At 46.1% G+C, this 22300-nt stretch overlaps 1 protein-coding gene across 4 annotated transcripts in view; it reads right to left on the reverse strand.

Moving 5' to 3' along the window:
* Positions 1-332: 332 nt before the first annotated feature.
* Positions 333-22300, reverse strand: part of LOC136579952 (ectonucleoside triphosphate diphosphohydrolase 8-like) — a 74391-nt gene continuing 52423 nt past the window's right edge. For all 4 annotated transcript variants that reach the window (XM_066580071.1, XM_066580068.1, XM_066580070.1 and 1 more), the window contains exons 3-10: positions 19822-19939; positions 14215-14365; positions 9165-9324; positions 7890-8120; positions 6418-6687; positions 4597-4707; positions 3305-3442; positions 333-1435 (exon numbers count right to left, since the gene is read on the reverse strand). In XM_066580071.1, coding sequence (XP_066436168.1) covers positions 1256-1435; positions 3305-3442; positions 4597-4707; positions 6418-6687; positions 7890-8120; positions 9165-9324; positions 14215-14365; positions 19822-19939 — 1359 coding nt within the window. In that variant the 3' untranslated portion in view covers positions 333-1255. The remainder of the gene's footprint in view (positions 1436-3304; positions 3443-4596; positions 4708-6417; positions 6688-7889; positions 8121-9164; positions 9325-14214; positions 14366-19821; positions 19940-22300) is intronic.

The following is a 22300-nucleotide window of genomic DNA, read 5'->3' on the forward strand; positions in this document are numbered from 1 at the left end:
GTATGCCCTGTCACTTAATGTACAGTTAGTACTGCAAGAAATGGAACCTGCTGAGACTTGTGGTTCTGCACTAGATGCATGTAGCCTCAGTCCTTCTTAGCTGGTGCCCCTACCCTGCAGTCTCATCCTCTTGCTCTGCTATTTCCCACTGAGCTGAGACGTCTGCCTTCCCATGTTCCCCCTCACCGTCTCCATTACTCACGTTGTGGCGCCACAGCCTGTCACAGCGTCTGTGGGAGCATAGCACAGACTGGCTCCTCCCCCTTCTCCTGTGCATATACACTGTACTGAGAGCAGGAGACGGGGGAGGAGCCGGTTTATGTTATGCTGCCACAGATGCATTGATAGGCTGTGGCGCGGCGACAACAGTAATGGAGACAGATGTTATCTTCAAGGCAGCTTCGGGCGGACCTGTGACTGCAGCGAGGGGGTCTTTGGGCCTGGGTCACAATTAGTATTCTTGCAACCCCTATAGCTACGCCACTGATACAGATGATGATGGACTTCTTGTAATTTGTGGAGCTCGCACCCAATCCCACAGTCAGAAGAAACGAGGAAATTGCCGCCAACTTTGGTTTCTATAAGGACTTGGTCTTGAGCCTAATATTTCTAGATCTATGAAGTGTACGGAGGTGAGTATGTCTTGGTCTAAGAGGTGTACGGTGGTGATTATGTCTTGGTCTATGAAGTGTACGGCGGTATGACTTGGTCTATGAGGTGTATGGGGGTGACTATGTCTTGGTCTAAGAGGTGTATGGGGGTGAGTATGTCTTGGGCTATGAAGTGTACGGCGGTATGTCTTGGTCTATGAAGTGTACGGCGGTGAGTATGTCTTGGGCTATGAAGTGTACGGCGGTATGTCTTGGTCTATGAAGTGTACGGCGGTGAGTATGTCTTGGGCTATGAAGTGTACGGCGGTATGTCTTGGTCTATGAAGTGTACGGCGGTGAGTATGTCTTGGTCTATGAAGTGTATGGCGGTATGACTTGGTCTATGAGATGTATGGCGGTGATTATGTCTTGGTCTACGAGGTGTATGGGGGTGAGTATGTCTTGGTCTATAAGATGTACGGTGGTGATTATGTCTTGGTCTATGAAGTGTACGGCGGTGAGTATGTCTTGGTCTATAAGATGTACGGCGGTGATTATGTCTTGGTCTATGAAGTGTACGGCGGTATGACTTGGTCTACGAGGTGTATGGCGGTATTTATCTCAGTTCATCTTTCCTGTTCCGCTAATTGCATAGAAGATCCCAGTTATCGAAAATATAAAAACAACATAAATAGTCCAAGAGCCAGACACAAGACAATGAAGAAGATGGACGCCGCCCAGACACCGTAGTTCTGTACTTTCACGGTGGACGGAGCCTCAGACGGGATCATGTTGGTCAGGTTCAGCATGTAGCCCAACGTCCAGCCAATGTCAGTGTTCGCAGCCTACAAAAGTGGAAAGTTAGATGTGAGAGACGCTAAAAAAGCTGTCGGACTACGACTGCACTGAGTCCCTATTCCTCAGTACAGCAAACAGTCCATTGACAGAATGCAGAGCCCTGCATGCAGCCTGCACTCTGCAGCTTGTTGGCATCCTCAAAGGAAATGTACAAATTCTCTGCAAACTGCATTATTACAGCTACCATTCACAAAGAGACCTTTGAGCCCTTTTACACGGGATGACTGTTGGCCGCAGATGCTGGATGGGTCGTCGCAGCGATAATCGTTCCTGTACTATTACACCTGAGTATCATCACTCAGTTAATGGAGGAGGAGCGGGTTGGGGATCATTCCAGCTGCCCACTGTGATGGCTGTAATTGGTTCATCGAGCACTGCATTGATTGGCTGAGCAGTGATCTAAGAACCAATCACAGCCATTGCATTGTGGAGGCAGGATTTATGAATTTGCTCACCCACGGCACTGGCCAATCGCATTGGTTTATCGAGCGCTGCATTGCTTAGGTGGGCAGAGCTCAACAACCAATCAGAGCCATCGCTTCCTGGAAGTGGGATTTATGAACCCCATAACCAGGAAGTGATCTTCTGCGGGTGGCCGAGGACTGCAAGAAGCAGAGAGCAGCGGGAGGGACCTGGATCAAGACTGCTAGGTAGTATTTTGTTTTTTTATGTAATGCAGCTAGGGCTTATTTTCAGGGTAGGTTTTATTTTTGGGGAAGCAGGGTAATAGTTTCCTCACCTAAAGCTAAATTTTATTTAGCAGTAGTTTCAGGGTTTATTATACCTTCTACCTCTCTCATCATTGGGCCTCAAATTGGGCGGGGCTTAAAAACATGCATTAAAGGGGATTTTGAACAAGAAAAGCTATTATCACAGTGATAATGAATTGCAGTAGTTCTGTATTGCACTGCATTATCACTTACAAAAGCAATTACAGAACATCAGATCACACAGGCATATTTCCACAGCGTAAAAGCTCCCGGCTGGGTGCTTTTACACCGGGCAGGAAAGATCTTCCTGGCTTGACTACGGCCGCTGTCATAGACTCCTATGGGAGCCAATGACAGCGGCCGGAGAAGGGAGGTGGGAGGAAATTTAGCAGCATGACTGCCCTCCCTCTTCTCTCCTCCCCTCCGGCTGTTTGCACTGGGAGGGGGCAGGACGGGGGCCCTGTCCCTCTCCTCCCATTGCAAACAGCCAGAGGGGAGGAGAGAGGAGGTGAGCCAACGAGGGGGAGGGAAGGGGAAGACAGTTTAACAGAGCAAAGCTGTCTTCCCCTGCCTGACAGCATATACGCCGAGCCCAAATAGTAGCCTATATCAGCCGGCCGTGAAAATGCCGGCCCATATACGCTCGTGTGAATAAGCCCTTACACTGTAAGAAAAAAAGAAACAATTCCTGAATTCATGTGTTTTTTCTCCCTGCCCTAAATAGAAAAAAATAAAATATATACAATACACTATATTTACCAATAAAAATTACAACTCGCTACCCAAAAAACAAGCCCTTATACGGCCATGTTGACGGAAAACGTAAAAAGTTATAGCTTTTGAAAAGTGGAGATGAAAATCTTCAAGGGGTATCAATATGGTTTTTTTTAGCGTTGGAGGAAACCGAAGTACCTGGAGGAAACTCATACAAACAAGGGGAGAACATACAAACTCCATGCAGATGTTGCCCTTGGTTGGACTCAAACCCAGGACCCCAGTACTGTAAGCCAACAGTGCTGACCACTGAGCCACCATGCTGCCCTTAGTGCACTTGGAAGCCCCACCCACAATCACATGGAGCAGGGCCGTCCTTGTCAGGAAGAGTCCCTATAGTACACAAGCAGCTCTCCAGTAGGTTGGGGTTACCTGCTTCATGAAGCTGATGGATTCCCAGGAGTCGTCATTGAACTTGTAGGCGCCCAGCAGCAGAGAGAGGATGTAGTTGGCGTTAGCGCAATAATCTCTGAGGCGATCTACTTTTTCTTTTGGGAAAGATGACTGAAGCTGTAAGCAAAATGAGCAATGATAGAATTATCACATGTAGTATATTGTTACATGGAGGGGGCCGCCAGGAAAGATGAAGGGTCCCCAGTGTATGAACTCAAGAATGCCTCAAGAGTACAATACACAAGATATCCAACACATATTTGAAGCATTGAGACTGAAGTAATAGAGTAATAGTGCCTCCAGTAGTAATAGTGCCTGCAGTAGTGGCCCCAATAGTAAGGTTCCCCTTTAGTGGTCCCAATAGTAATAGTGGTCCCGTTAGTGGTCCCAGTAGTTGTAGTGATCCCATTAGTGGTCCCAGTAGTAACATTGACCACGGTAGGGGCTACAGTATTAATAGTAGCTCCCATAGGGGCCCCAGTAATAATGATCTCCCCCACAGTGATACCAGTAATAAGTGACTCCCAAAGTAGCCTCAGTAGTAATAGTGACCCTCATAGTGGCTCCAGTAGTAATAGTGACCCCCAAAGTAGCCCCAGTAGTCATAGTAACCCCATTAGTAGTTCCAGTAGTAGCACTGACCCTGGTAGGGGGCTACAGTATTAATAGTAGCTCGCATAGTGGCCCCAGTATTAATAATCTCCCCCACAGTGGCACCAGTAATACGTGACTCCCAAAGTAACCCCAGTACTAATAGTGACTCCCAAAGTAGCCCCAGTAGTAATAGTGACCCCCATAGTGGCTCCAGTAGGAATAGTGACCCCCCATAATGGCTCCAGTAGTAATAGTGACCCCCATAGTGGCTCCAGTAGGAATAGTGACCCCTGAACTGGAGGTCCGGTTGGGCAGCATCCCCAAGAGCAGTGCACTCACTCTGTCCACAAGTCGAGTCCGGTGGTAAAGCGGCCACCACGCTATCAACAGTCTCTGACCCCTGACCTCTCCCTCCAGGTCTGCGTTCCTGCATGCAAATGCCAGTGGAGAGGTCAGGGGTCACAAACTGATGGCAGCATGGTTTGGCGCCTGGCCTGAGCTGTGGACAGAGTGAGTGCACCACTTGTGTGGTTGCTGCCTGACTGGCTCGCAGCTGGGAATTATTTTTTGAAGGCCAGTGAAAAATAAATACTGGCCAAGTGGCAACCGTAACGCCGCCCCTCTGAAGTCCTGCAGACAGTTCGCCTCATGTATAGGGTGCCCCCGTATAAACTCACCTCTGTCCAGTCTCGTGCGCAGTAAGTGTCCACTGTACTTCTAACCGTAGACAAACTCTGTCCAGATGTCAAGTTGAGAAAGTCAAATGTGTAGAAGAAAGCAGAGAAGGCCTGGATGGGTGGAGATACAAAGCATCGTGTGATCCTATAAACAGGTATATACCCGGCCGCGCATTGTAGCTTGTTATTTCTAAAGAGGCTGTTAATTGGCATACTAATAATTATACACTGCTGAAAAACTGAAGGGGACACTGATGGCACGGGCGGCATAACAATCACCACGCCGTCTCCAAACTCCTTCACGTCTGTCACATGTGCTCAGCCCTGTTCTCATCTGTGAAGAACATGGGGCGCCAATGGCGGACCTGCCAATTCTGCTGTTCGAATGCAAATCAGGCTGCCCAAAGTTGGGCTAAAACCACAAACCCCACTACAGGACCTCAGCCCCTGAGCCACCATCATGGAGTCTGTGTATGACAGTTTGGTCAGGAGCCACTTGAGATCTTTTTGTAGGTCCCTGGAGGCTCCTCCTGTTCCTCCAGTCCTGATGCTGGGTTAATGCCCGACTCTCCTCGTGTAACGCCCAGTGTCCTGGTATCTGCTCCAGGCTCTTGTGCAGGTAGCGTCTCATGTACCAGTAGTGACAAGGACACCAGCACAAGGCAGAACTAGAAAAGAACCAGGGAGAAGAGAGGAATGGTCTCCAGTCATTTTATGGGGTGGCCTGCTGTCACCTCTCCGGCGCTCCTGTTGTCTCCAGTCCCTTTTTGAGGTGGCCTGCTGTCACCTCTCCGGCGCTCCTGTTGTCTCCAGTGCCTTTTTGGGGTGGGCTGCTGTCACCTCTCCGGCGCTCCTGTTGTCTCCAGTGCCTTTTTGGGGTGGCCTGCTGTCACCTCTCCGACGCTCCTGTTGTCTCCAGTCCCTTTTTGGGGTGGCCTGCTGTCACCTCTCCGGCGCTCCTGTTGTCTCCAGTGCCTTTTTGGGGTGGCCTGCTGTCACCTCTCCGGCGCTCCTGTTGTCTCCAGTCCCTTTTTGGGGTGGCCTGCTGTCACCTCTCCGGCGCTCCTGTTGTCTCCAGTCCCTTTTTGGGGTGGGCTGCTGTCACCTCTCCGGCGCTCCTGTTGTCACGCTCATTTGTACCAAAGCAGGTGAAATGGATTCCCAGTCCTTTCTTTTTCCTGACTGGACATGAGCGAGAAATCCCTCGCCTGTTGGAGCCACTTGGTTTTTAGCAGAGCTGAAAACCAAGCGCCTGTCGGGCCGTGTAACCAGGAGCACTCAATGTTTGCACAACTCGTGTTCATTGTGAATGGAGGCGGAACGATCCCCGGCCGCTGCGACTCCTTTCACTGTAGAGCACAGGATAGTCGGGCGGCTGTCCATGGATGGCCGTCAGGTGTCCCGTGTAAAGGTGCTTTACGTGACTTGGGGTCATACTGTGATGCTTACGTGTTCCTGGCATTTTCTCAGCACTGTATTGTATTGCTTGTGTATCTTATAGGTGTATACCGCTACTTGTGCCGACCCCGCTATCCCATGTGTTCTCTCCTTTATACCGCCTTCCAGGGATTTGTTTTGTTTCTTCACAATACAATAGCATTTGGCTTCATCATAACGATGTGGCGCTGCGGTGACTAAATACAATTGCGCATGGACATCGCCGTGATTCCATTATGATGGTGAGCATTGGTAGACACAGGCAGGGATGAAGTATAACACATCACTTTCTCTGCCCCGTTACTCTTACTTCCCTATAAACTCTACCATTTACTGCCTTATTACATTCCATATTCCCGACTGCTACACATTTCAGCTACTTACAAAAAAGTTTCCGCTGACCGGCGGCTGGTAGACTCCATCAAATGAGCAGGAGGGTTTACCCGAACAGGACGTAAAGTTATAGATGGTTGTGAGAATTTCATAGCACTGGGTAGCATTACCAGAGCCCGTCACGCTGAACGTTTGCGTTAGAGAGGCTAACGGAGCAGATTGGACAATGCATGGGGTGTTATAGAGAGACTGCAGGGTAATCGTCTGCTGATAGCCTTTGGGATAACAAGGGATGTCTACAGGACGAGTCAGATCCTTACCCTGCGGGAAAGAGTGTTCAAAAGTCATAACTTTATATGTTCTATCTATCTCATATCTATCTATCTATCTATCTCCTATCTATCTATCTATCTATCTATCTATCTATCTATCCATCTCATCTCTATCTCATATCTATCTATCTATCTATCTATCTATCCCATATCTATCTATCTCCTATCTATCTATCTATCTATCTCATATCTATCTATCTATCTATCTATCTATCTATCTATCTCATATCTATCTATCTCATATCTATCTCATATCTATCATCTATCTCATATCTATATCTATCTATCTATCTATCTATCTATCTATCCCCTATCTATCTATCTATCTATCTCATATCTATCTATCTATCTATCTATCTATCTATCTATCTATCTCATATCTATCTATCTATCTCATATCTATCTATCTATCTATCTCATCTCATATCTATCTATCTATCTATCTATCTATCTCATCTCATATCTATCTATCTATCTATCTATCTATCTCATATCTATCTATCTCATATCTATCTATCTATCTCATATCTATTTATCTATTGATCTCCTATCTATCTATCTATCTATCTATCTATCTATCTATCTATCTATCTATCTATCTATCTATCATCTATCTCATAATCTATCTATCTATCTATCTCATATCTATCTATCCATCTATCTATCTCATATCTATCTATCCATCTATCTATCTCATATCTATCTATCCATCTATCTATCTCCTATCTATCTATCTATCTATCTATCTATCTATCTATTTATCTCCTATCTATCTATCTATCTATCTATCTCATATCTATCTATCTCCTATCTATCTATCTATCTATCTCCTATCTATCTATCTATCTCATATCTATCTATCTATCTATCTATCTCCTATCTATCTCCTATCTATCTCCTATCTATCTATCTATCTATCTATCTATCTCCTATCTATCTATCTATCTCATATCTATCTCCTATCTATCTCCTATCTATCTCCTATCTATCTATCTCCTATCTATCTATCTATCTCCTATCTATCTATCTATCTATCTATCTATCTATCTATCTATCTATCTATCTATCTATCTATCTATCTATCTATCTATCTATCTATCTATCTATCTATCTATCTATCTATCTATCTATCTATCTATCTATCTCATATCTATCTATCTATCTCTCATATCTCTCTGCTCTGTTGCTCACCTGAGTTGCTTTCACCAGCATCTGGTTCAGCGCCTGGTTTTGCCCATAGCACAGGAAGCTATGCGTGTAGATGGCGTACGGGAAGCCGTATAGTTTGAATTCTGCTTTTTCTTTTGCATCCTCAAAATCTCCTTTTGGGATAAAGCTGATCTGTGTGGAAGCACCGCCAAGATCCAGAGCACCATATATTCTGGTAGAGATTGGTCTCATCCAATGACCACTGAAGGAATACTAGAAAGGAACAAACAGTTTTACAAAACTTCATTCCAGATCTGAATTTTTAAATGTAACTTTACCCCCCCCCCCCCCTCCTCTGCACAGGTGTGGAGCGGCCGCCTTGGTGGTAGTAGTAAATGAGAACTCTAAAGGCCGAAGTGGAGAAGGGTTCCATGTGAACAGCAGTTGAACACAGGTCAGTCAGTCTTGGGAGTCGTCACATGTAAAGTGTCCTTTAATTCATCCAAATTCCAAAACATTTGTCAACACCCATCCCCTCGTATTTGTAAACAGCGTGCGTGGATAACATTGGAAGTTTTCACCCATTTGGATGGGTGAGAACAGATAGATCAGGGGGGTCCAACCACTGGGACTCCCACCAATTCCGAGAACAGGGAATCCGTGCCCCCCCCCCCCCCTATTTCACAGTGCAGGATCCTTTCTCCCATTCCTGTAATGTAGTTGTGAATGGGCCGCTGGTTGCATATACACGGCTCCCTGAGATCAATGGAACTGTAACCATGTAAGTGCGATCAGCAGCCCACCTACAAATACATTACAGAAATGGGAGAAAGGATCCTCCACTGTGAAAGGAGGACACAAGACCCCGTTCCCGGGATCGGTGGGGGTCCCAGCTGTCGGACCAGCACCAATCTATTGGGTGGATGAAAACTTGTAATATCATCCACTAACCGGACAACCCCTTTAAGGGTGTTTTACACAGCTGACGATCGGGCTGGAACGTCACTAGGGACATTTTGCCCCGTCATCGGCCCGTATGAAGATGCTGCCGATCACCCAGTGAATGAGCAAACGCTTGTTCATTGGGTGATTGCAGCTTTTATGCAGCACAAAAACTGATTGATGTCAGCGGCACATCTTCCAGTGTGAATGGACGTGATGCCAGCGATGGTGAAGCTCTATAGGGGGGCGAACAATCGTATGATCAAAGGTTTGTCTGCTAATAGAGTCTGAATCGGCCTTCAGAAGACCCGGTAGACGAGCGGCGGTCTTGTCGATTCATCCATGCTTTACCTGTAGATGTAAAAGGACCCTTACTTTCATAAAGGACTCCAAGAGGTAATTAATAGTGATCCAACCATAGGACCCTTCCTCTTGTCCAGTGATGATCCGAGCACCGCGGAAATCCACGGGGTAGCGGCTTATGGTCTTGGATACCTCAGCAAGCACCTTATCTGATGCGGTCTTGTTCTGTAGACTTTAAGAGAGATAGAAATGAGGATTTCGCTGTGATCATAGTAAATCTCGCGGGTACAAGCATTACGGTATGTAGGCAGCACGCTACCGGAGCTGGTAATTACTAGTGGCCAAAAAGAGGTAGTGCGCAGGGCCGCATCCAATGGAAGGCTGGTAGACACGATCTCCCTCACCCAGGGTAATCACTTGCGCCTTAACCCCTTAGTGACACCGCCTATTTTGACCAAAAAGATGCAAGGTTTTTTCAGGGATTTTCGTCTCCACTTTTCAAAAGCCATAACCTGGCCGTATGAGGGCTTGTTTTTTGTGTGATGAGCTGTAGTTTTTATTGGTGTTATCTTGGGGTACATATGGCTTTTCTGATGATTTTAAGGTTAATTTCACATGGGCGAGGGCGATATCGGGCCGTGAAGGGATTCCCCCAACCGCGGCCCAAGGGATTCCCCCAGCTGTGGCTGAGGAGATTTCCCTGTCGCGGCTGTCACAGAGGATCATAGAGTTCTCCCATTGCTTTCAGTGGGGCCGGCGCTGCTGCTGTTGGCCCTATTGAAATCAATATGCGACATCGCAGGAAGATAGGACATGCTGCCATGCGTTTCCTGCATAGCATCAAATCGCGGTGCCATGTGAGAAAACATCACTAATGTGTTTGACCACATTGCTGGATAAATATTTTATCAATTTATTGTACAGGTTGCTATGGATACGATGATACCAATTCTGTTGGTTTTTTAAAAAAAGGTTTTAGATTTTTTTATACACAGAGGGGAAAGTACGCAAAAATGTTTTTTTTTGTTACTAGTTGTCAAGCTAAAGTGACTGCATCGCTGATTCGGCTGCCATGTAAAGACTCTTCGGACTTCCTGCAACCCTTGCTCTGTCTGGTAATCCTGCATATGGGGCACCTGCACAGGTAATACTGTCCTCAAGGCCTGGTTCATGCATCGCAGCAGTTAATTCTTTGCAGAAAGCCGTCTGCGTGCCTAAACAGTCAGTGGCAGGGGGAACCGCTTCCTGCGCCACACTCTGCAACGCGTGCAGAAGATGCCGATGGGCTAGCATGGCTCTCCGGAGCGCAGAAGTCAGAATAGTCGGGAGTCAGAGGAGTTGTCAGATCCGGAATATACACAGCAGGGCCCTTTGTCATAGTGGCTGAACTAGACCAATAGCTTAGGTATAGTGAAAACGAAACCACTGAAATGAATTGCAATCAGTGGTTCTGTTTTGTCACGGAACGGGAGAAAAAACACGTTTGTCTGTTAAGTCCTGAGAGCGCGATATCGGTCCGAGTTTCTCACACCAATATCGCACTTCCCTATGTAAATACAACCTCAGGGCTTGTTCATACGGGTCTGCAAATCACGCAAAAAAATGTGGTTAACTGCACAAAAAAATTACGTAAACGAGTGATTTTTCCATGCAGAAGTCCTGAGCTTAAAGGGGTTGTCCCGCGAAAGCAAGTGGGGGTATACACTTCTGTATGGCCATATTAATGCACTTTGTAATGTACATTGTGCATTAATTATGAGCCATACAGAAGTTATCAAAAGTTATTCACTTACCTGCTCCGTTGCTAGCGTCCTCGTCTCCATGGTTGCCGTCTAATTTTCGCCGTCTAATGGCCAAATTAGACGCGCTTGCGCAGTCCGGGTCTTCTCCTTTTCTCAATGGGGCTCCGTGTAGCTCCGCCCTGTCACGTGCCGATTCCAGCCAATCAGGAGGCTGGAATCGGCAATGGACCACACAGAAGCCCTGCAGTCCACCGAGGGAGAAGATGCCGGCGGCCATCTTCAGCAGGTAAGTAAGAAGTCACCGCGGGGATTCAGGTAAGCGCTGTCCGGTGTTCTTTTTTAACCCCTGCATCGGGGTTGTCTCGCGCTGAACGGGGGGGGGGGGGTTGAAAAAAAAAACAACCCGTTTCGGCGCGGGACAACCCCTTTAAAGAGAGTAAAAATCGCACATTTGCACAATCGGGAACAGCGTATTGCTTTAAAAAAACGCTGCTCTCCAGGAGGATAGAGATGAAGCCCCTCGTGGCTTTGGGATTTCCCCATGGCAGGTAGAGAGAGAGCAGGGTTAGCAGGGATCCCCAAGGGATTCCACCACTACCTCCATAGCAAGCAGAGAGAGGGGGCGGGGCCACTGGCGAGGAGAGAGAGGGTGTGGGGCCACTGGCAAGGAGAGAGAGGGGGCGGGGCCACTGGCGAGGAGAGAGAGGGCGGGGCTCCCTCGTTTTACCCTGATAAACCACGCTTATAAGCAGCGGAAGAATGCGCAGCTGTTCGGAGTTCGGGGGCAGCTGAGCAGCAAGTTTAAAATGTCCTGGAGCAATGGGGAGTCCCCTCATCCCCGCGGGGACTAACTGGAGCTTACAGCAGGACATTTAAAATGCGCTTCTGGGTCTAGCGTTGCAACAGCACTCCCTCCCCCCTTACCTCCCTTCCTCTCCCATTCCCATTGTTTAGAAGTTTAAACTAAACAATCAGAATGTTTAGCTAATCTTCCTCCCCCTTCCTTGTTATCCGGCTCCCATCGGAGTCTATGGAAATTCCTGCGCATCGCGCACCAAAGATGGGTCGGGTCCTATTTTTGCACGCAGCAGGGGAATTTCAGTTGCTTTTGTCCTCCTTTTTAGGTGCGAGTTGTAATAGTCGTCATTTTTTTGCGCATGTAAGTTAGCTGCGCGAATTCCCCCGTGTGAACGAATCCCTCAGTCTGTATTCGCGCGGCTGTTATTCTCGCTCACGTTTTGTGCATTGCGCGACGCATAAAACTCACACAGTAATACAAGCCATTACTTACCACGGGGGTATTTACATGGGCGAATTTATAGGTGATCACGCTAATTACTTTTCATGGGACCACAACACAATCGCATCACATTCGCACGCAGATGTGATTTTCATGCAAGCGCAATTCATTTTTAGAAAATCGCATTTTTACCCGCATGATATTCAAGTTTCTCAGACTGATATCGCACTTGTCCGTGTGAATACAGCTTGAGCATCAATGCCCAGACCATGCGATTACAGCTGTAGCAGCCATAGCAACTACTAGAAGGCGAAGGGTGAGCGGACCACCGAGGTCTGGGAACGCTGCACCCTTTTGTAGGGCATAGATAAAAGCGCGGCTTTGTGCTGGATATAGAAGAAGGGCCCGACTCGGCTCTTTGTGCCTCGGGGTTGTTGTAGCAGAGTCCATCTATAGTAAATTGCTCTATTGTTTGCTGTGAGTGTTTCGTTACAAGGTATTAACCTATATGTATATAAAACTTTACACGACTGATTAAAGGTACAAAGACTTGATATAAAACTAGCAGAAAGGTCAGAACAAGCCCAACATTGTTTAATAAAATGTTACAGCGCCCCTCAGGTATGAAGTCCCACGGAGCACAGATTTATTCCATGAGTTACTAAGGGGTTAAACTCTTTGGGATTTCCTGTAATCTAGCACCGCAGTACTCGTATTCCCACAGACTTTCGGTCTATCCCGGAGAGGTGTACAGGGAATGGGGCCAGCCCTGCTGATGGCCTCCGTCCAAACAAGTATTTTCGTTTCCACAATTTAATTAAAAAGCACAGGGGAGTTCTTAAAGGTCGTTAGAAGGAGGAACCGCTCCTTCCCTTGTAGGATGTGGGTTTCTGTACCTACAAGTAGTAAAGTGCTGCTCCACCCACATGACACGCAAACTGCATTTTATGGTGGTAAATTCAGGAGAACGAAGATTTGTGCGACTATATTTGAAAATGAATCATTTCCTCTCAATGCCATTCAAGGTGGCAACCAGTGCGCTCAGAGCAGGGGCATCCCTGCACCTCAGGGGGTTGCCACCGGGCCCATGCCAGTTGTATGGTCTGCCTGTATTGGCAGATCTCCACTGGTCTGCATCACATTACAGAAGAACCTTGGAGGTCTTTGCGTTTCAGTGAAAATACGGACCACACAGTACCGCCATATTATAGTCATATCAGACCAGCTGGATGTAAATTTATTCTGTACCTTCATGGTAAAACTGCGTTCATAGTTAGCCATGCATTTTAGAGGTGGTCTTTCCTTTCTGTTAAGCTCAGATATCCTTGCCTTTAAAGAAACGGCATCCAATCTCAGAATTTGGGGTTACAGTAGATTAACTGGCCTTTAGGCAGGGGCACCCCTACCATGAGGCAAGCTGAGGCTGCTGCCTTAGGCTGCAGTTTGCAGGACCTCAGAAGGGCGTTGGGTTGCCACCCAGCTGGTAATTCTTTTTACCGGCCATATTTATGACCAGTGAAAAAAAAATTGCCAATTGGGAGTCGGCTGGGCGGCAGATGCTGGGGGAGAAGTCACAAGTCACAGACTCAGCAGATGGCCACCGGTAGACTGGAGTTGTGGACTGAGTAATTGAAATCCTTGGCAGGTCGCTGCCTAGCCATAGGTCTAGGGATATCATTACTACTGTGGTCACTAATAGGGAGCACTATTGCTACGAGGGCCACCATGGGCTGATAGCACTACTGGGGGCCATTATGGGGGTCACTATTACTACTGGGGCCATTATGGGGGTCACTATTACTATTGGGGCCTCTAACAGGGTCACTATTACTACTGGGGCCTCTAACAGAGTCACTATTACTACTGGGGCCTCTAGCGGGGTCACTATTATTACTGCGGCCACTAATTGGGTCACCATTACTACTGAGGCCATTAAGAGGTTACTAATACTACCGGGGCCACTAAGGGGGATACTTACTATTTGGGCCACTATTATTACTCTGTCTCTTCATACAAGTCTTAATCCTTCAAATATATGTTGAGTATCGGGGCTTTCAATGCCTCGGGCAGCATGAAGGCTGGGGGCACCCCTAGTCATTTTAGTATCCCCAGGACCAGTAGTCGAAGAAGTCTCCCTTACTCCAGCAGTCGCATCCCAGCTGTGGCTCCAAGATAAGCGGGGGCAGCTTTCTGTTTCTCTGCAGGTATAATAGCCATTGCTTCATCCAGGCAGTGAACAAGAGATTTACCAGCAGCAGGAGGGTCATTGGCATAACTGGAGATACCCGGACCTGCAAAATGACACAGTTAGAATTCCCTTCTTGTCACCATCACATAATCTAACACTCAGACTGTATATAAATGTGGTAACATCAATTTCAATGGCTGCCAATCCAAATTAGCGTTCTGTGCGAGGGTGTAAGTGCGATAAAAGTGCCACCATGTAACTGTTGGGCAAAGTAACCTGCCAAGACCCTAAGCTACTTAGACGTTTGTAGTCCACAGAAGATGATGCAGAGTAGACTGAGGGCGGACGCACACGGCGATCTTCATGCACAATATCCAACCAATTGAAAAACGGATGAAATCACGCGTTGAAAAGACTGTTTTTTTCAGTAAATTTATTCACATGAGCATTTTTTCACCTAGAGCGACAGTCAGAGGGCTTCACATGAGCAAATAGGCTCGCCTCAGTGCAATGTATTCACACAGTAAACAATGTTGATGTGAGTATGTATCGACACAAAGTGCTGTACTTTTAGCGCACGTTACACCTCTTTCGTGGTTTAAAAGGCTATTCAGCCTAATGAGGTCCAGATGTATTCTTTCTCCAGCGGAATTGCTCATCGCATTATGCATTTGCATGTATATTGGGTGCATATTTGCGCACCTTCCATAGACTTCTAGGAGGACCATGGTTTGCAAAAATACAGGAAAATAGAGCAAAAGATGCTCCTGCGAATGAACCAAAATCACCATGTGTGTTATCCCTATACTGCGACATCACTGTGTATTATCACTGCACTGTGACATCACTGTGTGTATTATCCTTGTACTGTGACATCACTGTGTGTATTATCCTTGTACTGTGACATCACTTTGTGTATTATCCTTGTACTGTGACATCACTTTGTGTATTATCTCTGTACTGTGACATCACTGTATGTAACATCCCTGTACTGTGACATCACTGTGTGTATTATCCTTGTACTGTGACATCACTGTATGTAACATCCCTGTACTGTGACATCACTGTGTGTATTATCCTTGTACTGTGACATCACTTTGTGTATTATCTCTTTACTGTGACATCACTGTATGTAACATCCCTGTACTGTGATATTGCTGTGTCTATTATCCCTGTACTGTGACATCACCGTGTGCATTATCCCTGTACTGTGACATCACCGTGTGCATTATCTCTGTACTGTGACATGACTGTGTGCATTATCTCTCTACTGTGACATCACTGGGTGTATTATCCATGTACTGTGACTTTACTGTGTACATTATCCCTGTACTATGACCTCACCGTGTGCATTATCCCTGTACTGTGACATCACCGTGTGCATTATCCCTGTACTGTGACATCACCGTGTGCCTTATCCCTGTACTGTGACATCACTGTGTGCATTATCCCTGTACTGTGACATCACTGTGTGCATTATCCCTGTACTGTGACATCACTGTGTGCATTATCCCTGTACTGTGACATCACCGTGTGCATTATCCCTGTACTGTGACATCACCGTGTGCATTATCTCTGTACTGTGACATCACTGTGTGCATTATCCCTGTACTGTGACATCACTGTGTGCATTATCTCTGTACTGTGACATCACTGTCTGCATTATCCCTGTACTGTGACATCACCGTGTGTATTATCCCTGTACTGTGACATCACTGTGTGCATTATCTCTGTACTGTGACATCACTGTCTGCATTATCCCTGTACTGTGACATCACCGTGTGTATTATCCCTGTACTGTGACATCACTGTGTGCATTATCTCTGTACTGTGACATCACTGTCTGCATTATCTCTGTACTGTGACATCACTGTGTGCATTATCCCTGTACTGTGACATCACTGTGTGCATTATCTCTGTACTGTGACATCACTGTGTGCATTATCCCTGTACTGTGACATCACTGTGTGCATTATCCCTGTACTGTGACATCACTGTGTGCATTATCGCTGCGCATTAGGGAGACCAAGATAATCATTAAACGCACAGCCAGAAATGATTGAAGCAACACCATGACGTCTTGTTCCAGGTTCTGCTATGGAGCCCCTGGGTTACTTGTTACGCTGCTGACTATTACTTAATAGGGTATTTTATGTGCGGCATTGACACCAGATAATCCCCTTAAATAGAGAAATTAGACATATGAGGGACCCAGACAGCAGGCAGGTTGAGGACTGAATATGGAGGGCTACTCATATGGAGATTCTTTATTATGTTGTTTCTCTTGCTGAACTCTTTGTATGACTAGTCTGCAGAGCATTGCCCCCCGGAGAGCCAGATGTGTCTGCGGCAATAGGAGGCAGAGTCCGAGGAGGGGAGCTGGGAGGGTAGTGAGTAAGATGCAATGAGCAGATGGACAAGACACAGATCTTGGAATATAGAGGCATGAGCCCAAGGCCGGAATATGAAGGAGGGGAATGTGAGAACAATATATGGGAAACAACTGCAGGTCCCACAACCTCCGACAGACAGGCTGCAGGCAGACATACATGTATATAGAGGGTCCCAGCACGGATGTGATATAAAGTAGTCAGCGTGGGTGCAGATGTTTTACCAGCAATGCTCTGGACTGCAGACTGATACATTGTAGCAAGCTGCTGATAATGATACATTGTATGCAGAGTGTTGTCTAGACTGATACAAATGTATCACCTGTCAGCTGAGAGCGGGACTAGATGTCTGCAGAAACGTGCAGCAAACCTAGAAAACAGCAGGGCGGTTTCACAGCCGCACCCGGAGCTTTCCTGCTCAGTTAGGGCGCCTACCCACTTGCGTTGCCGATTTTCACGCGTGAAAAATGCGGCGTTTTCGCGTGTTTTTTGCGCGTTTTTCGCTGCGTTTTTTGCAGCCCTCCATTGACAATCATGGGTGCATTAAGAGAAAAATAAGGAGAGATATGCAACTGACAGTTCCTATGTGAAAAAACCCCACGAAACGGAAAAAAACCCAGATGGACAAGAACACATTCTATACTAATTGCTCTTGAGAAAAAACGCAAAACATCACAGGAAAAAAAATCGCAAGTGGGTGGGCACCCTTAGTGGTGAAGGAAAGGGGAATTCCCGCGGCCGAACAGCTCCATGTCTGGATGGAATTGGACAGCGCTGGACGGACACCATTGACTATATTGGGGTCCGCTGCTTTCCGCCCGGCTTCCTGGCTTTTGGACGGAAATAAATGCGCCGCATGCAGTGCTTTGTCTTCCTGTGTTCTAAGCCGGATCTGTGATGGAACGTCTGGCCGCAGGCTCCAGCGCAGATGTGAAGCCGGCCATAGGCTGTGTTCATACGGGGCGGATTTGCTGCGGATCGTCCACAGCTGAAATTCTGCATCAAATACCAGACCATTTGGTGTGGCTTTTGCGCCATTTCAATGTGGACTTTGGTGCGAAATTCACTCTGCAGCACAACCTGCTATAAGATTCACATGTGATAATTTAGGTTCCGCACCACATGTAATTCCCACATCGGTTTTGTGCAGATTTATTCAAAATCTCATTCACTTTGCTGCTACTATAAATGCTGCGGATTTTCCGTGTGGGGGTCTGCAATGGAAGATGCGTGGCGAATCCACCTCTGTTACTGATCTCTTTGTGCGCACAAGTCATCTACAATAGCTTGTGCAAAAAACCCACATCCATTCTACCAGCCATTGAAAAGGCCAATAGTTTCATGAGTTCAAAGTCTTCTCTTTCCCCGCGCAAAAAAATAGAGCGCGCTGCGTTTTTTTTTGTGTGACCGAATTGTGTAGCTGGATACGCAAATGTGATCAAACTATTTTCTGCCTTTTGCGTGCGCAGGTTTTTCGTGCACAAATACACTTGTGTGAATCCAGAAGCAGAAGTGTAGAAACGCTGGCGATAGAATGACTTTTTGCATTGTGAGGGTCGCGCTATCGCACGCATATATGCACTTTTTATTGTACCTTCCGTGCTGCTGGGGACAATTCACATCGGTGCGGGACAAAGACATGCCGTGATTGGAAAGGCCGTGCAGCCTAATTAATCCACAATGTTTTAGATTTCCTTGCAAAAATGAGCGGTTCACTGCGCAGGGATAGGGCGCACATTTGTGCACCCCACAGATTCCGATGGTGCCTTTATTATGCAAATGCACAGCAAGCGAAAGCATTTTTTTTCCTTGCACGTGAAACATGTACGCAAATTCGAAAGTGTGTGTGCAGATCGTAGCTGGCGAGCATAGTTGTGCTTACGCTCGTCTGAATCCGCCCTCATCATGCGCTGCACTCACGTATAAAATAGCAAGTTTGAAATGAGGTTTTTGGCCTGATCTATTCCCGCAGGCTAGATTCGCACGGCTGCCATTTATCACAGCAGGCTTTGGTGACGATTGGCATTAAGAGCCGCTTGTATCACAGCAAACTTTAATGCGGATTCACTCTGAATTTTATCCCCTCATTTGAAGCTGCGAAATCTGCACTGAAAAGCCGCAGTATAAGGGCAGCTTCAGATGGCGGTGTGCGCTGCTATGCTCGCCGGCGTAGTTGCGCATGAACGAAGTCTTTTGCCGGCCATTCAAACTTCGCGCCATAGCGCAGGATATTGAAAAAATAGCAGACAGATAGATCCTGCCCCATCCTCCCCACACGTAGCTAATACTATATACAGGGCGAGTCTGGTCATTTCTCCCCGTACGATTAATGGGGGAGAATCCCGAAAGTGAAAACGAAACCACATTCAATTTTTATAGAAAAAACACATCAATTCTTCCATTTTTTTTGTTTTCTGTTTTACAGAGATAATCCTGCAGCATAAATTATCATTTTTTTCCGCTGGTCGCTACGGTTACGGCAATACCATAATTATAGATATTTTTTAGACTTTTGCACAATGGAAACTTTTTAGAAATAATTCTTGACATTCCTGCATTCCAAGTCCCGTAATGTTTCGTTTTTCCTTCTCTGGAGCTCCGTGTGGGCGGCTGACAAGCTGTAGTTTTTATTGGCACCATTTTGGGGTATATATATAGCTTTTTGGGAGGTGAAATGAACAAAAACAGCATTTTGGTTCCATTTTTTTGCTTTTTTTAAAAATTGTGTTTGTATTTAATTTATTAGTATTAATTCTTTTTTAAAAAAAGAGCGTGCAAAAAGGTTTTTCTTTAATATTTTTTTTTAATTATTTTCTTATGTCCCTGTAGGATGCTACGATTGCTCTGCTAATGTCCTGCAGGACTTCTACACTGCAATGCATATCACTTACCATAGCAATCACAGGGGGGGGGGGGGGGGGGCAATGAAGTCACAGAGGAAGCACCCTCTCTCTGTGAACCGTGTACATGCTGCTGCAGCTAGAGGCCGCCTATAACTATCCAGCCATTCTTGGTAACCCCTTCTTGCCCAGGGCGTACATATATACCCTGGGGCGGGCAGGAGGCAGATCTCTATCACTACAGCATCCTTTTTGTTTCTTTTCAGGATTCAATCAAAGACACCGAAAATATGCAAAACTTTCCATGAATTAAGATCCATCGTACGTACCTTCCACATCGCACACATGAGTCTGGCTCACAACCCCAGTGTCATTCTCCTTGTCTGTTGGCCATTGATAGATAAAAAGCGACGTGTGGGACGAACCAGCATCAAACACCATCCCATACTGCAAAAGCCACACAGAAACCATTGTAGTTATAGAGTTCCATCACCATCGCACCACTGGCAACAATATCAGTATTATATTAAAGGGCCGTCCAGTTGTAAACTATTGATTGCCTGTCCTCTGAATGGATCATCAGTAGTAAAGGGGCCAACAGCGATCACTTGTCTGTTCCTCTGCACTGAGCTGATTTCTGCAGGAAACAGACAGCGCCATACATACTGCAGTGGTCAGGCTTGGTATTACAGGCATAATTCTTGTTGAAATGAGTGGGTATAGCTGACCAGCAGAGGACCATAGTGATGGATCCTCGCCAATCTACTATCGATGACATATCCCAAGGATAGACCATCAATATCTTACAACTGGATAACCCTTGTAAGGGTAGCAAGAAAAAATAATTACAAATAAAATTGCCACCTTTCTCATCTGTGACAAAGGGAGCCCTAGGCAGTTGCCTACCCCTCGTCTCTGCTCCATACCACACTATGGGAGGTAGAGAAACAGCCTCTCACTGGGATCCTTCATTCTAGCCATTGATGGGATCCCAATGGAAGAAACCCCACTAATTTATCCTGTGCTATTTATTCATATTATCTAGTGGACTGCCCCTTTAAATTTACATTTGTTGCATCATGGACCATTTAGGATCACACAGCTGAATGTAGCTCTGACCTAAAACCATGCAAGTACAGTAGTATTCCATTAATCCGGCATCAGTCAATGGATGGTCTGAATTATTGAACAGTCCAATCTATATAAAGGCCAGCTGTAATTATGGGGAATCTTCAGGCACATCGAGCCAAGCGAGACATTAGACCAAACTTACTGCCATCCCTGGGACTCTCTCAATCAGTTCTAACTACATCCATCAAGTGCCAGATGATCAGACTTTCTGGATTATCAATAGCCGGATTATAGGACTGTCACTGTAGTTTGTTTCATTCTTGGCGAGAAGTAGATGCATAATAAATTATAGTAACTTCAAAATCCATTTAACCCTGTCATGCCCAGGACATAAACTTACGTCCTGGTTTAGAAGTGGTATGTGCAAATGTTCATAAACTTACCACCTATGGATACTGAGCCCATGCCATCAACAGAGGGCTATGACTTATAGCCGGCTACCCACTGCAAGATCGGGTATCAGTGGGAACACCAACCATGCTGTGAACCCATTACATGCCACGATCAATGTTGATTGTGGCGTGTAGAGTGTTAACAGAGGGAGGGCGCTCCCTCTGTGATGTCATAGGCCCTCTGCAATGTTAGTGTAGTGGGCCGATGGGTTGTGGCAACTAGATGCTACTCAATGGTGTCCAGGTCTGTCATCACTGGCCTGTGATCCCTATGGTTAGCTATAATGCATCCCAGGTTCAAGTCCCCTACAGGGATACAAAAAGATTTAATAATAAAAGTAGTAAAACAAAAAACCTTTTTTGTGCACTTTGCCCTCTTTGCTTAAAAAAATTAAATTGGTGTTGTTGCATCTGTAATGTCCCAAACAATAAACTGAACACACAAGCAAAAAAAAAACCAAAATGCCTTAGGGCTTATTCCGACATGTGTATATCGGCCGAGCTGTCCCTCTCTGCAAGGGGAGGAGGCGGGCCGGGAGCAGTGCACTCTCCGCCCCTCCGCCCCAAACAGTGGTGAGGGGCGGAGAGGGGGCGGGAGCTCAGTGCACTGCTCCCGGCCCTGCCCGCCTACTCCCCCTGCAGAGAGGGACAGCGTATGTCGGCTGGGCGTGAAAACCCACACGTCGGAATAAGCCCTTATGCTCATTTTCCTCCCAAAAAAAGCAATAAAAGTGATCAAAAAGGCCATAAGTAGCACAAAATGTTACCAGTGAAAACTACAGTTCGTCACACAAAAAACAAGCCCTCACAGAGCTTTGTCTATGGAGAAATACAAAAAGTTATAGGACTTTGAAGCAGTTATGCACAAAAAAAAAGATTTTTAAATGTGGAAAAACCTAAAAAAATTATTCTGCTTTTGTTGTAATCCTACAGTCCTGCAGAAAAAAATGATCATTAACGCTGTAAAAAGAAAAATGGCAAAACTGATGTGTCTTTTTCTCCCTGCCCTTGAAAAAATTGCTAAGAATTCTACAATATATTATATGCACCAGAAAAAGGTACCAATACAGTGTGCCGCACAAAACAACAAGCTCTCATACGGCAATGTTCGTGGAAGAATAAAAAAGTTATGGCTTTTGAAAAGTTGGAGATGAAAATTCCCCCAAAATCGTTGCATCCGTAGGTCCAAAATAGGCTGCGTCACTAAGGGGTTAAAGAAGAAACAGAACGTACACAGTGATCCTGTGGGAGGTCATGAAACTTTCTAAATATTAGTTCTTGCACT

The sequence above is a fragment of the Eleutherodactylus coqui genome, chromosome 10, assembly GCF_035609145.1.
Source record: "Eleutherodactylus coqui strain aEleCoq1 chromosome 10, aEleCoq1.hap1, whole genome shotgun sequence".
NCBI lineage: Eukaryota > Metazoa > Chordata > Amphibia > Anura > Eleutherodactylidae > Eleutherodactylus > Eleutherodactylus coqui.